Here is a 15,306-nt window from a genome sequence, read left to right as displayed (position 1 = left end):
CTCTAGTCTATAAATAAGATGGAATAGTAAGTATGATTAGCTGAATTCTCTGGCATTTTCCTTACAACTAAAATATATGGTTATCCCCATCAATTCTATTTTAGATATATATCTAACAAAATTGAAAAATTATACACACAAAAGCATGTACAAATATACTCATAGCATTATTAATAATAGCCAAAAAGTGGAAATAACCTAAACACCTATAAACTAATGAATGGTTAAACAAATTTTGGTATATCCATACAATGGAATATTATTGTTATAAAAAAGGAAACGAAATCTTGATACATAGTGTAACATGGATGTATCTTGAAAACATTATGGCTAAGTGACAGAAGCCAAGCAAAAAAAGTAATATATCATTTGCTCCCATTTATATGAAATGTTCAGAATAGACAAATCCATAGAGACAGAAGTAGATCAGTGTTTGTCAGGAGCTGGAGGAATGGAAGGTGAGAGCTAATGGATATAGGATTTCTTTTGGGGGTGATTTAAATGTTTCAGAAATAGAGAATGGTTGGTTGCATAACTCTGTGAATATCCTAAAACAGGGGTCCTCAAACTATGGCCCGCGGGCCACATGTGGCCCGCCGAAAACATTTATCTGGCCCGCCAGGTGTTTTTGCCGCCACTGCCTGTTGTTTAGCAGCCGACTCTTCCCTGGCCCGCAGTGCGCATGTGTGGAATGTCTGAGGGACAGTGAACTGGCCTCCTGTTTAAAAAGTTTCAAGGACCCCTGTCCTAAAACCATAGACTTTAAAATAATGAACGTAAAAAAATAAATTTAAAAAATAAAAGCGTAAATGCTATGTCATGTGACTTATCTATAATAATAAAAGCATAATATGCAAATCGACCGGATGGCCAAACAGCGGAACAACCATCCAGACGAACCCGTGGCTGGGAGGGTGGCTGAGGCAGCCAGAGCTGCAAAGGCCTACTCTTGCACAAATTTCGTGCATCAGGCCGCTAGTATCTCCATAAAGCCATAAAATAAATGGCGATTGCAACCTACTTCTTGAATTTCTAAAAGAAGATTTCATATTCTGCTAAAGAGTGACAGGATCCAGTGTACCCTGTGAGTGTGTGCATCATCCTGAAAATTACTTTTGAGCCAAATGCTGTTTCAAAACATCATTCTCACTAGAGTTACAAAACAGAAAACAAAACAATTTTTAGATGTAAATATATTTTAAAAAATTAAAACACCTAAGAAATGCAATCTATGCATATGAAAAAGTAAAATATTTATATGCATAACAAGTAGTAGTAACATCATTCATAAGCAGCAGTTAGTGTTTATTTTCCCCATATTTTGGCTTAACACCATAGTGGTAGTTTATTCTTTTTTAGGGAAATTGCATAAGGTACATGTAGCATATTATGAGTAAGTTATAGAAGACTGTGTAATTGGAAAATTAATTCCAAGTAACAACATTTCCTCTAAAAACATATTTATTATTAAACAAACTAGTTTAAACTAGTGGACCATAAAATGTGCCTATAATTTATTAAGTCCAAGATATATAATCAACTTGCATAAAATTACATATGGTATTTTAAAAACAGCCTATTTCTAAAATATCAGTAATTCAGACAATTGGGATTTCCACAGGAGATAAATTGCCATGAATTTCCTTTTTATGGAGAAAAGGTCCATCTTAAGAACATTACAACTATGTTATTAACAAACACTATAGCATATTTTAAAAATCAAAATGATGAAACATATGCATTTGGATATTCTTTTATGGGTACCAGCCCTATAGCAGCATTTCAGATAGTGATTTAAATCTAGTTAACCACATTTCCAAATGACTTGGGTTTTTATTTTCTAGAAATACATATCACATGTATAGCTTAGTTAAGAATTTAAATTTCCATTATAAATGAGAGCCTACTACATTGATAATGTAAAGATATAAGAAATAAAGTACTTGGATAGTCTAGTACTTTATTAGAAATATATCTACTAACTCCACAAAAACAAACTTTACATGTAAGCAAAATACTAAAAATTTCTGACTTGGGAGAAATAAAATAGAGTGAATGATTTCTCATCTCTAACTGTAAAAATCCCTTTTGCCTATTTATTTGACCCGTCTCTATTCATGCAATTTAATGAACCCTCAAAATAATTTATACATCTTTATACAGAATTCACATCTACATCAATAAACAGCCAGTCCTTTTATATTTTCAGTGCCTTATCAAAATATGAGTAGCAAAGTTTTTCATTCTATGAGGCAGGGAGATGTTTTCTAAGTACTTCTTTGGATGATGAGGATATAGAATCTGGGAAAGACACTTCAAATTCTATTAGAAGGTCACCACGTTGCTCAGGATTTTTTGGAAATGGCAGCCCATATCCAATAATTCTTCTCCTCATTCCAGGTTTCACAATATCATTTACTGACATAGGTATGGTTCTTCCATCCATTGTTGGAACATTAATTGAGCAGCCACACAATGCCTAAAAAGTGCACAAAATAAAATTAAACAACTTAAAAGTCTAAACAAAAATATTACCAATTGTAAAGGATGATACCAGTATGGCAAAATTTTAATCTCCAAAAGAATATCAATAATTATAAAATTATTTCCCCCATTAAAAAAATCCCTTTAGGACATGTACAAGCAGGCATGCTAAAAAAAAAAAAAAAAAAAAAAAAAAAAAAAAAAAAAAAAAAAAAAAAGAAAAGGAGAAGGGGAAGGGGAAGGGGAAGGAAAGGAAAAGGAAGAAAGAAGTAAAGCATGTCTTTCACACTGCCCTGGACTGAAATGGACAGTTTGAGTCTGCTATTGCAACATTCAAGATGCAGGGATGGAATGGGAGAAGAAAGAGGGAGAAATTCAGGGCTGGAAAGAACATGATAGGAGCAACTACCTACTTCTCTGGAGGGAAAACGTTAGAATAAAAAATACATTTATTGTTTTAGTCAATAAATGTTTACTGAGTACCTACTATATGCCACACATTCCTGATAGATGCTGAGCATATATAGGGACCATGAATACCAACCCCACTTCAAGGAATGCACAAGGACCACAGAAGCAAACTAGTAATTAAAATACAATACAATGTTGGCACAGTGATATGTGCAGAAGTCTTTTGTGAGAGAAAAGGCACCCAACATACCCTCTTAGCTTCTGGGAATACCAAATGCTTAAAGTAAGCATTGGACTAATAGTTGGTATTGAGGCAGAGTGGGGCACAATAGTGTTCTACAGAGTAGAGCTCAGACAATGACACAGATATATATAAGATAATAATAGAGCAAACTTAGGGAAATGCATGTACAGTTATGGGTGGAAATCAGATTAAAAATGATCTTTTATGTTAAGCTAAAGAGTTTGAACTTTATAATAGATGCTATGTGGAGTCATTTAAGAATTTTAAGCAGGGAACTGACATAGCCATATTTGTTAGATTATAATCTAACTTGAGAAATAATGCCTAAAAATAGAACAAAATTAAAACTCATGTACCAAATCAGTATCCTTATAAATTATTTTGTCCTTTAACACATTTTTTTGTTATATAATTACTCCAAACTAAAAATCTTACACATGGACTAAGGTGAGGAGATTACAATGCAGATCTCATAAACCACACTTATAAAAACAGAGTAGAGTTAATTCATCGTTAGGCCTCATAGTACATAATCTAGGTAGCACTTAAAATTAGCATTTAAATTGTTAATATAGGTAACTAAACTTAGAATGTACAATTTTATTCATAAAAGAGGTATAATAGCAGTACTACCTCAGAGGATTCTTAGGATAATTTAAAAAATAATGTGTAGTAAGCATTAAATAAATCTTAGCTATTATTTAAATTCCCTAAAATCAAATGCATAAATGTTTGGTTTCATAATCCTAGCTTTTACTAACTTACCTCTCGTAAACTAATTTTAGCAGTATAAATTATATTTGATCCATCCCTTTTAAATTTGGGGTGATCTTTATCTTTAATAATAAAAACAATGTCTGCTGGAATACTAGTTGGTGTTTCATCTCCTTCTCTTGGAAAAGTAATTTTGGTGCCTTCTTTCCATCCTTTTTTTATCTCAATGGTGAGAATTTTGTCCTCAGATCTATAACTCCTTCCATCAGGGTTTAACCTTTTTCGAGAAATCTTCATCCGTTTGGTACAACCACTATATATTTCTTCAAGTGATACTCTAAGTTCATGAATAATTGGAGGATCTTGTTTGAGGCGGGATGGCCCCACAGAATTCCTGTCTCTTGGATATCCATTCATGCTGAATCCAAAGGCACTAAAAGGATCTCCATCTACTTCCATATCTTCAGAATCTCTACCACCACCCATCCGTCTTCCAAAGAAAATTTCAAAGGGATTGGAACCTCCGAAAAATGCTGCAAATGTGGCATGAGGATCACCATGAAAGGTGTACCGGAAGGTACCTCCTTGTCCATCAGTACCTCCTGCTCCTCCTTTCAACCCTAAGTGAAGAAATAAGCACGATTAGAATAAAGCTTTCAACTACTGAAAGTTTAACTTTCAAAAATTGCATTACTAATAAACTTTGACAACTTTAGATTGTAATTTATTAAATTGGCCAGAAATGCCATTATAACTAAATACAGAACAGCTACAAAACTCTAGATCATTCTATCTGAAGTTAAAATTTTTGCTTCAAATTCTTCCTCCAAATACCCATCTTTAATGATAATTTATCCCTTAATCACTGTTCCACAGATAAATAAGAAAATAGAAGTCTGGAACCTCTTATCTCATAAGCTACTGGTTGACAACCTAAAGTATATAAAGTTTAAGTTCTTAACAGATGTCAGTTGAAAGGTCTTCAGTAATCAATGCAAAATGTATAATCTAAATCTTTAAGTAGCATTATCATCAATGAGCACAACAATCAACAACATAAAATACCATATTGATATTAACAAGTTTTATTTCAGATCATCTTTTACTGCTTAAAAATTAAAACAGAACTCTTTCTGTAGCTGAAAAACTTTAATAGTACAAAAAATGTTTTTTACACACTAATATTGTTATCACTATCCCAGATAACAAAATTGTTCCTCTAGGCATACCACGAGATTAGATTAATTTCAACACCATTTAAAAAGAAGACTGAAATCAAGAGCTGTAAATCCTCTTGATATATAAGGCCTTTGGACTGGTTATTTCTGTCTATTATGGACAACCTGTTTCACCCACCAAGTTAGTGAACCTCTGACCCTGTTCTTTAGGCTCAACTAAGTAATATATAGCTTACAAAAGATTATATATTTGAAGCATCATGACCACCACCTACCTAAGAAAGATCCTACTAAAACCCACAAACTATAGTACAGGAATCTTTTTTCTTTCTTTCTTTTTTTTTTTGTTTTTTTTTTTTTTTGTTTGTTTTTTTTGTTGTTGGCAGCAGTGGGATTACAGTGATCTTTTAAGGGAGCAATACTGACAAGGATTTACATCATTACAATATGAATAAACTTTCTGAATGAGCTTTATGAGAATTCCTGACCAAAAAAACAAGCAGGAGCAGAATCTAAAAATTATAAAACTGATACATTCCAGAGATTTAACTAAGAGATCCCAATATGTTCAAATAGTAGTAATTTGAGGGCAGAAAATATTTTATTCATTTCTGCATTATTCAATGCATACTGGGCTGAAAAAAATGACAGATGCTCATGTTTATTGCATAAAGGGAATGATCTATTCTTAGTCTCCTAAATAGAAACTTTAAAAGGTATATCTTGAATGTCAGGATAGAGAAGAGGCAGAAGCAAAATCACACATGTACATAGATGAGATATTTAATAATAATAAATTCTACTGGTATCATTAAGCATACTTTCAAAGGGACTTAGTTTTGCATGTCTTGTTCTATTTGAGTTATTCCATTAAAAGGTATACATGAACTCTACTTCATCCAACAGTCTTAGCTGGTGTTTAAATTTTTACCTTCATACATGAATAAAAATCTGGAGAGACCAAGAGCAATATAATAATAAGAAAATTGTCAAAATATGTATTGAATAATACATCCAAATAGCAGTTAGAGACATTCCTTGTAGGAACAGGATGACAAGTATAAACAGGACAAGAACTTTTAACATGCAGCTCATCCAAACTTATTTTAGTTAAATTTTAGTGGTATTGTTATAGCTCCAAATGTTTAAAAAAAAATACACACACACACAAAAACCTAGTAACAGATTTTTTTTTAATGATAGAATATGTATACAACTCAGGGTCATGATCAATGTGACTAAACCATTAAATTATCTCAATCCTTTCATCTTTTGTCCCATAAATATAACACAGTATAATAATTTAACAGAGTTAATAAAGTAAATCGAGTAAATTAGCTGCCAAAATAGTTTAATTTTGTCAGCAAGACAAAAATCTAAATGTTTGAGCCCATACTGAATTCATGAAAAGAATATTTTAAGTTATTATATCATGACCACTTGACTTAGTAATCCCACTTCTAGGAATATATCCCAAGAAGTCAGAAACATCAATCAGAAAGAATACATGCACCCATATGTTCATAGCAGCACAATTTACAATAGCTAAGATTTGGAAACAGCCTAAGTGCCCATCAGCAGGAGAGTGGATTAAAAAACAGTGGTACATCAACACAATGGAATACTACGCTGCTGTAAAAAAAAGAAGGAACTCTTACCATTTGCAATAGCATGGATGGACCTAGAGAGCATTATGGTAAGTGAAATAAGCTAGTCAGAGAAAGATAAATATCACATGATCTCACTCATTTATGGAATATAATGAACAACATAAACTGATGAACAAAAATAGATCCAGAGACATAGAAGCACTGAACAGACTATCCAACCTCAGAGGGAAGGCAGGAGGAGTGAGTAAGAGATCAACCAAAGGACTTGTATGCATGCATATAAACATAACCCATGGACACAGACAGTAGGGGGGTAAGGGCATGTGCTGGGGGGGTGGAAACGCCGGGAAGAGGTCAATGAGCAGGAGGTGGGGGAGAAGGAAACATATTAATACTTTAAACAATAAAGAATTTAAATTTTAAAAAGTTATTATATCATGGGTTTGGCTTTTCCCTAAAATCCCTTTCCTCCTCTGCCAAAAATAGTAACTCTATCAGGATTACAGAGTTCCTGAGATTTACATACTGTATAAAATGGCATGTATCAAAGGTGACAAAAAGCCTCCAACAGGGCTTTGAAATTTTCTCTGACACTAGTCAACTACATCACTCAGATATATGACAAGGCTACTATAATGACTGTGAGAAATCTAACCAAAATTCATACTGCTCCAATATAACATGAATTATTATGCAAATATCACTTGCACTGCTGGGCACTTGAATTATAATGGGCATGTCATCAACTATACAGTCAATTCTTTTATTACGCACATTTCAACTGCTTGTGGAAAATCTTAAAATTCAACAGGATTCCTTCTGCTGTCCAAAATGTTTCCCAGATACCATATCACTTTGTATTACCAAGGAATGCACTCTTAGAGTCAACAACATCTGCCTGTGCTTTAGAAAGACTGCTATTATTTAAAAAAACAACTAAGCACCCTGGTTGGGTGGCTCAGTAGGTTGGAGCATTGTCCTGTGCACCAGAAGTTTGCGAGTTCAATTCAGAGTTGGGGCACATACCTAGGCTGTGGGTTCAATCCTGGTCGAGATGTGTAGGGAAGGCAACAGATCAATATTTCTCTCTCACATCGCTGTTTCTTTCTTTCTCTCTCTCTCTGTCTCTCTCTCTCTAAGCATATCCTCAGGTGAGGATTAAAAAAACAGCAACCAACCAACCAATGTGCAATCCAAAAACAAATATGTGTTTGGGATACATACCATAAAAATGATTTCTAACAGTTAGTTGACTAAAAGTTTATCAAAAGAAACAGCATTGGAGAAGAATTAGGACTTCAAAGAAAAAAATTATAAGACTTTAATAACTCTTACTTTAAGGAGATTTAACATGTAAATATCCAGATTGATAGCAAGTTTTAGAATTACTAGTATGAGAACCTTTAAAAAGTTTTGATTCATAAAAACCCAATTTATTTATTTTTAGAAATATATAGTAAATAAAAAGATCCAGTTGATTTAAAACAATAACTGAAGAAGCAAGCTAGTATAGAGATTAATGTACAAAATAAAAGTCTTATCATATAAATACTACCTTCCTTTTTTATATATATTTTCTTACTGATTTCAGAGAGGAAGGGAGAGGGAGAGAGTTAGAAACATCAATGATGAGAAAGAATCATTGATCAGCTGCCTCCTGCACACCCCCTTCTGGAAATCGAGCCCGCAACACGGGCATGTGCCCTTGACCGGAATCAAACCCTGGACCCTTTAGTCTGCAGGCTGACACTCCTATCCACTAATCCAAACCAGCCAGGGCTAAATACTACCTTTCAGTATTTAAAGTAAGTTATTGATTAAACCATAAACAAGCAAAAAAAAAAGAAGGCATAAAGAAATGTTAGAGAACTAGAATACTATAAGGATGTGTTACTTAAAAAAATTTTTTTAGTCTTTTAATACAAACTTGTGTTGACATCTACTAAACAATTCAGAACTACACCTAAATTTTTTCAGAGAGACTAATTCAAAATCCAATTTTAAATTTCTGTAGTTCGGTGTTTTTTGTTTTCCAATGATTCAACTATGTGGAAAATTTCTGTTTTTTAAAATAACGTTATTTACTACATACCATAAAATTAACCCATCGAATGTACAATTCGATGAGTTTAGTAAAGTTATAGAATTGTGCGACCATCACCACAATAATTAGAACATTTATCTCTAGTTGCTATTTGTAGCTAATCCTTGTTCCTACCTCTAGCCCTAGGCAACCACTGATCTGCTTTCTTTCTTTACAAATTTACCTTTTCTATGTAATTCATATAAATGGAACCATAGCCTATATAGTCTTTTACATCCAACTTTTTTATTTAGCATAGTTTTTAAATTTCATCCATGATATAGCAGACTTAATTAAATTGGTAATTTTAAATTGCTAAATAGTATTCCATTGTGTGTGTGTGTGTGTGTGTGTGTGCGCGCGCGCGCACGTGCGCACACACGCTCGCACATACATAGTATTTATCACATTTTGTTTATCCATTCACCAAATGATAGTACTTTTGACTTGTCTCTAGTCGGGGACCATTACAAATAATGCTGCTATGAACATTCACATACATGTCTTTGGGTCGGCGTATATTTTCATTTCTCTTTTATAGATTCCTAGTAGTAGTACTGCTGGGCCATATAATAAATTTAAAACATCTCTATTTTTATCCAGCTTTAAAAAAACACAGCATTTAAGGCCCTGGTCGGGTAGCTCAGTTGGTTAGAGCATCAGATACTCCAAGGTTGCGGGTTTGATCTGTCAGGACACATACAAGAATTAACCAATGAATGCATAAATAAGTGGAACAAATTGATGTTTCTCTCTTTTCTTTCTCTCTCTCTCCTCTCTAAAAATCAATCAATAATTTTTTTAAAACCCCAGCATTTAAAATTGTGGATATTAGAGATTTTCAAACCATGAACAAACTGGGTAACTAGGTTCTCTTAGTTCCTAAATACATAATTTAGCATGTTTCACTCATACACTTCTCAGTTCATGGTTCCTTCCCACTGTCCCAAGCCTTGAAACAGTGCAATAATTGGGGGGCGGGGGTACATCAGGTAAATTAGTAATGGCTCCAATCATAAAATTCAGTGTTTTGTTACTGTTAGAGAAAGCCATAGGGCTATGGAACCAGGCCTGCAGGCATGAACAGATATGAAAAACGAAGAGAAAAATGTTTTCCCACATTTTCACAGTACTATAACTAAAGGGATTTTTTTTAAAAGAATGAGACATTCTGAATAAAAGGCAAATATAATCCTTTCTGTAAAGAAAGAACGATTTTTTTAAAAAGAATCAAATATAGTAACTTTTATTTTAACTATTTTCAAGTAGCATAACTAGAAAATGGTATTTCTGAATAACATATTTTAAAGCATTGAAAAGCTTTAAAATATATTATTTAAAAACTTATTCCCCCCCCCTTACTATTACCTATTGTTATATAAATTATCTGAGTCAAGAACAACAACAAAAATTCAGGGTAAAAAATAAATAAATAAATAAATAAATAAAAACGAAAAGAAAAAAAAAATTCAGGGTATATAGATGATCCCGCTTCAGTTTTTTTGTTTGTTTGTTTGTTTTTTTGGTGTTGTTTTTATATTCACTCACTGATGACGATCAGTAAAAATCAAACTAGAGAAATATCACTCAATAAAAACACTACTAAAAGGTAATGTTAAACCAAAAAAAAATGTGTATTATTTGGTGACTTGAAATTTCTGAAGACAAATATTCTCAGTCCTATGGCTGAGTCAGTTATCAATGAGATGTGGAGTAAAGCAGTGGGTATCTGGTTTTCCATGGAAATTTATATTTGTGGATTTCTCTTTTTAAATTTTTAATTGGCTTTATTGAGGTGAGATTTGGTTAATAAAACTATATAGTTTTCATGTGTAAATTTTATAATATATCATCTGCATATTATATTGTGTGTTCACCACCAAAAGTCAAGTCTCCCTCCATCACCATTTATCCCCTCTATTTATGGATTTCTTTACAAAATAAGTTCTTTGGAAATAGTACACTGTTAGTAGTACCTGAGAATCCTGCTTAGCTTTTATGATGAACCGAACCATAGTATTTTGAGTAGTGTGGCCACAGGAGCAAGCAGATTAAACTGCCAACTATTTGCCTTTTTCAATATTACTTTATAGGAACCTGACAATGCAGGTCCTCATCACACCAAAGCTAGCAGCAAAAGCTGCTATTTTTGGCAACTCAGACCAAAAAGAAAAATAAGACAAAGAAAAAAGCCTTAATACATAATCACCCTGCTTATCTAAATTTAATTTTTAACTTAAAATGAATAGTCACTTTTTCACTGTTTTAGGATATATTTCTAATTAGAAAAAGTTAACATTAAATGCAATAAAGAATGCAAAGACATAACAGAAAAGTTTTCATAACTTAAACTTTCATAATTTATAAGAATTTAAAAGAGAACACTTTGGGTGAAAATAAAATAACTTTAAGTTCTGATTTTTAAAAATGTAGGAATTAAAGTATTTTTGTTGTTAATTAGCAATTTAAAACAGACTTACTTTACAGCTATGGAGATGATGACAAACTTAATTTAAAATCTAGACTGATAAAATAATCTTAAAATATCTCATCTACTGTATTCAACTAGTTTCTGATCTCACAATGCAAGAAACAAAAGTACCGCAGGGACAGGAAAGGGAAGTTATCATGCTTTTCTCTATAGCTAGAGAGTAAAATGTCAAAGGAAATAGTGCTACCTAAAAGTAAATCAATAATTATGCTAAGTGGCCATTTTAGGTCAAAAATTGTATTTCTGAGATCTCATTTTCTTGGCAACAATTACTGTTTACAATTAAGCTAAAAACTTGTTCTGGTATTTTATGACATCAGGAAAATTCTTTCCTCTCCAGGCGGAATGCCAAAAACAACTAGAGCTAAATGCCTAGGCCTTCTTCTCAGAGAGACGACTTTCTCTTGTTCAAGCTAAACTAGCTTTGCTATAAGAAAGGCAAAAAACTTCTTTTTTGTGAATAAAATAGAAACTAACCAGAATTTGAACTGCCAGTCTTAAGATTTTAAATGATTGAAGGATCTTTACTGGTTCTGGCAGAAAACTCATTAAAAAATAAAACAGGTTGCATAAGACTTTTGACACAATTCATTAATGTGTATGAGAATTTAAGGTTCCTTTTCAAATATAAATGTTAACAATATAAATCTAGTGGTAGAATACGGATATTACAAAATGCCAAAATCTTAAAAAAAGGCAACCAAGTATATTTGATTGACAGCTATGTAATATTCATTCATATCATCAGAGATAAATTTTGTTTTTATCCATTATTTATCCTTCTACATTGATATGTCTGATGGTTTAATTTAATGACAGCCAGAAAGCTGAGAGAGAACGGGGAGAGAGAGAAAGAGACACAGAGCTGGAGAGACAGAAAGATAGACACCAAATTCTTACCTTCCTCCCCAAACTGATCATATATTTCTCTCTTTTTAGGATCACTCAATACTTCATAAGCTTCTGCGACCTCTTTAAATTTTTCCTCTGCCTGAGGAGATTTGTTCTTGTCCGGATGAAATTTGAGGGCTTGTTTTCGGTAAGCCTTTTTAATATCTTCATCTGACGCTCCTTTTTCAATTCCCAAAATGCAATAATAGTCTTTCCCCATTTCGAATGCCTTGAAATGAACTTAGATTTCCCTTTGTGAAAGAAAACTGCGTCCCCAGTCTTAGCAATACAAGGATTCTAAGGAAAATAAACCAAGCAGGGTATTTTAAAAGTTAAAGCAATTAGCAATTCAGCCTCGCTGTCTTAAGGCAGCAAGCAGACAGCATATCCGTATTTAATTCCTTCCCCAACAGCTCACTTACAGATAAATATACACTACACAGGAGACAGCCTTCTAGATCCTCCCATTCTCACTACGTGTCTCTGTACTTTCTAGAACAGCAAATGCTACAGGACGTCACTTCCCCAGCTGCCGCTAGTCAAAGATCTGAGCTAGGTTTTCTCCTCCTCCACGATTAACTATTCATTTTCCTTCTGGCTCTACCATCTGTATTTCCTTTTTAAGAGGCCAAGTAGATTAAGACACCAATATTTCAGCATACAATGTCATAACTACGTTTTTTTATTTACTCCATTCTAGGTGAAAAGTAACAAAAATAATTATAGCTATTAGGCATCCTATCTTAAAATAAGTTAAACTTATTATGCAAATAAAAGTACCCATGGGTACTTATTTTAGGTATTTTCACTTCAATTTCAAGTTATTCAAGTGTAAGATATACAATACTAACATATGGTTTGTCTAAATTAAAATTTTCAAAAAATGTGTCATTTTCAAAATTCCTGGGGTTTATCAATCAAAATGCTATAAGTCAATATACAAATTTCACATTGTAAAAAGGCTATATCATAAACTTCAAAAAAATATTTTAAAAATAACTAGAGGACTTAAATATTATTTTAGCTAATGATTTTAAATGGTCTTTTTATATAAATAAAAGTTAATAGTTCTGGCAAACTAATATTTATGAAATCTTCATATCTGATTTTAGTTACTTCAACTAAAATAGAACGAGACACCTCTAATTCCTTAGAGTCACTGAAGACCTTTTGTGCTGCAGGACAGAGAGGAGAAAAGTATCAGGTTACCAACAGTAAATACTCATGTTTCTTTCAAGACCTTAACTGGATCAGCTTAAAATCTGGATATGCTATTTTTGGGGCAATAGTATGAGAAATATTTTTTCTTTTAAGAACACATTTTCCCTAATTATAAATATAAATTATTGTTAAAGATTTTGGAAAACAGAAAGGAAAAAGATTAAAATAAAAACATCCCTATCATACCACTTTAGATAATTCCCTGCTAAATGTTAGTGTATTTCCTTCTAATCCTTTTTTTCTTAGGAATATATGTTTATTTATTTATTGTAGTTTGGTATATTTATCAACAAATTTTATGTCATATCACTTGTATACCCTTTTGATGTCTGCTCTTATATATTTTGGATATTTATGAGTCATAATTTAAATGTATATAACTAATCTCTTATTTCCTGTATGGTTTCCTCATCTTTTCAAAGTGTTCCTATTCCTAATATAATATTGAAAGATGGATTAATAAGAAAATGTCAAAAAAATTGCATAGAAAAAAATTACATAGAGCCTTATACTTAAGTATCTTAAGTCTGTAAACTTAAAATAAAAAAGAACATTTATGCAGAAAAGTAAATGTACATAATGTTTAGAGTATAGTGAAAAGGTGATGATCATGTGTTAACCTTTTAAGGTATGGGAACACCTACTGTATATGCCAAATTGCTTTACATTAATGATTCAGCAATTCTTTCAGATGTCCATTTTTGTGCATTCTGATAGCTTTCCTATTTCTCAAAACTCTCTATTTTAAAAACACTTTGACATTAGAAATTTATAACATCCATCTAGCCTAGTTACAGGTTATAGAGGTTTGTCAGATATTCAACAAAATTTTTAGTCCCATCAAGAAATACTTAATGTCAAAAGATAAATTTTCAAATTCAAAATACATAGAAAACACTACTAATATACAAAGTCACTTTAAGACTCCTACTTAAAAAAAAAAAAAAAAAAAAAGCAACTTGGAGTCCAGTGCAGGGATCAACAATTAATTACCAAAGGAACACTGACATTACTATCCCTGAAAAGCCTAAATTATTCTGCTGGGTAACACTGAGAAGAAAAAAAGTAAATTTTCATCTTATTTGATAATTTTCAGAGAGCTAGAAATATTATAAGGACTTGGCATATTTAATGAGTTTAAAACCCAAAGACTAGGTTTTTCACATTTCTGAGAAATGAATTATTTATTAACAAATGAAAAGAAATCAGGCTCTCCATACATAGAGAAGGATGATAAAAGGATTTTCATAGTTCTTCAAATATCTTAAACACATAAAAGAATAATAGTGGTAAAGTCAAAAGGCCAGAATTCACCTCAAATTGGAAATTTCAAGTTAATAAGGAAACAATTATAATTTTTAAGACTTCAAATAATAAAATAACCTAGTAGCTTTTGACAAAATGACCAGATACTTTTACGCTTATAGTTTTAAAAAATATTTTTATTGATTTTTAGAGACAGAGGAAGGGCGAGGGACAAAGGGAAAGAAACATCAATGTGAGAGAGCAGCATGAATCCCCCTACTGGAGACCCACAACCCAGGAATATGCCCTGACTAGGAATCAAACCAGCTACCTCTCGGTGCTCCAACCAACTGAGTCACACCGGCGAGGGCGAGTAATAGCTTTGTAAATAATTCTTTCAAATATTTGGGAACAGTTATTAAAAGTGGTTTTAAAATCCCTGTATATAACATACTTGGAAATTTGTCCTTAGAAAGTAATTCATAGGATAAAATGATTATATATACAAATATAATCATTGCAATTAGATGCAATAGGGTGATGGGTCAATATGATCATTTTTAAACTACATAATATTTTAGAGACATTTCACACTTACATTCACTTAGGGGTTGAAATTTCCTTACACAATCACTTTACATTAAATATTCGTCATCCAAGTTTGCATGAAATAAATGTGGGTTTTTTTGAGGGGTGGAGGAGGCAAGCAATTATCATCCCTGTAAATAATTATC

At 32.4% G+C, this 15,306-nt stretch overlaps 1 protein-coding gene across 9 annotated transcripts in view; it reads right to left on the bottom strand.

The window, feature by feature from the left end:
- Positions 1-1,238: 1,238 nt before the first annotated feature.
- The window catches only part of DNAJB4 (DnaJ heat shock protein family (Hsp40) member B4), a 49,127-nt gene continuing 35,059 nt past the window's right edge, over positions 1,239-15,306 (bottom strand). For 7 of the 9 annotated variants that reach the window (XM_036349903.1, XM_036349904.1, XM_036349905.1 and 4 more), the window contains 3 exons: positions 12,116-12,403; positions 3,905-4,473; positions 1,239-2,479 (listed from right to left, as the gene is read on the bottom strand). In XM_036349903.1, the coding sequence (XP_036205796.1) occupies positions 2,246-2,479; positions 3,905-4,473; positions 12,116-12,326 (1,014 nt within the window). In that variant the 5' untranslated portion in view covers positions 12,327-12,403 and the 3' untranslated portion in view covers positions 1,239-2,245. Of the gene's footprint in view, positions 2,480-3,904; positions 4,474-12,115; positions 12,658-15,306 lie in introns of those variants that run through there. The other 2 variants (XM_036349910.1, XM_036349902.1) reach the window with 2 other exon arrangements.

The sequence above is a fragment of the Myotis myotis genome, unplaced genomic scaffold, assembly GCF_014108235.1.
Source record: "Myotis myotis isolate mMyoMyo1 unplaced genomic scaffold, mMyoMyo1.p scaffold_m19_p_2, whole genome shotgun sequence".
Taxonomy (NCBI): Eukaryota; Metazoa; Chordata; class Mammalia; order Chiroptera; family Vespertilionidae; genus Myotis; species Myotis myotis.
This window is presented reverse-complemented; position numbering and strand designations above follow the sequence as displayed.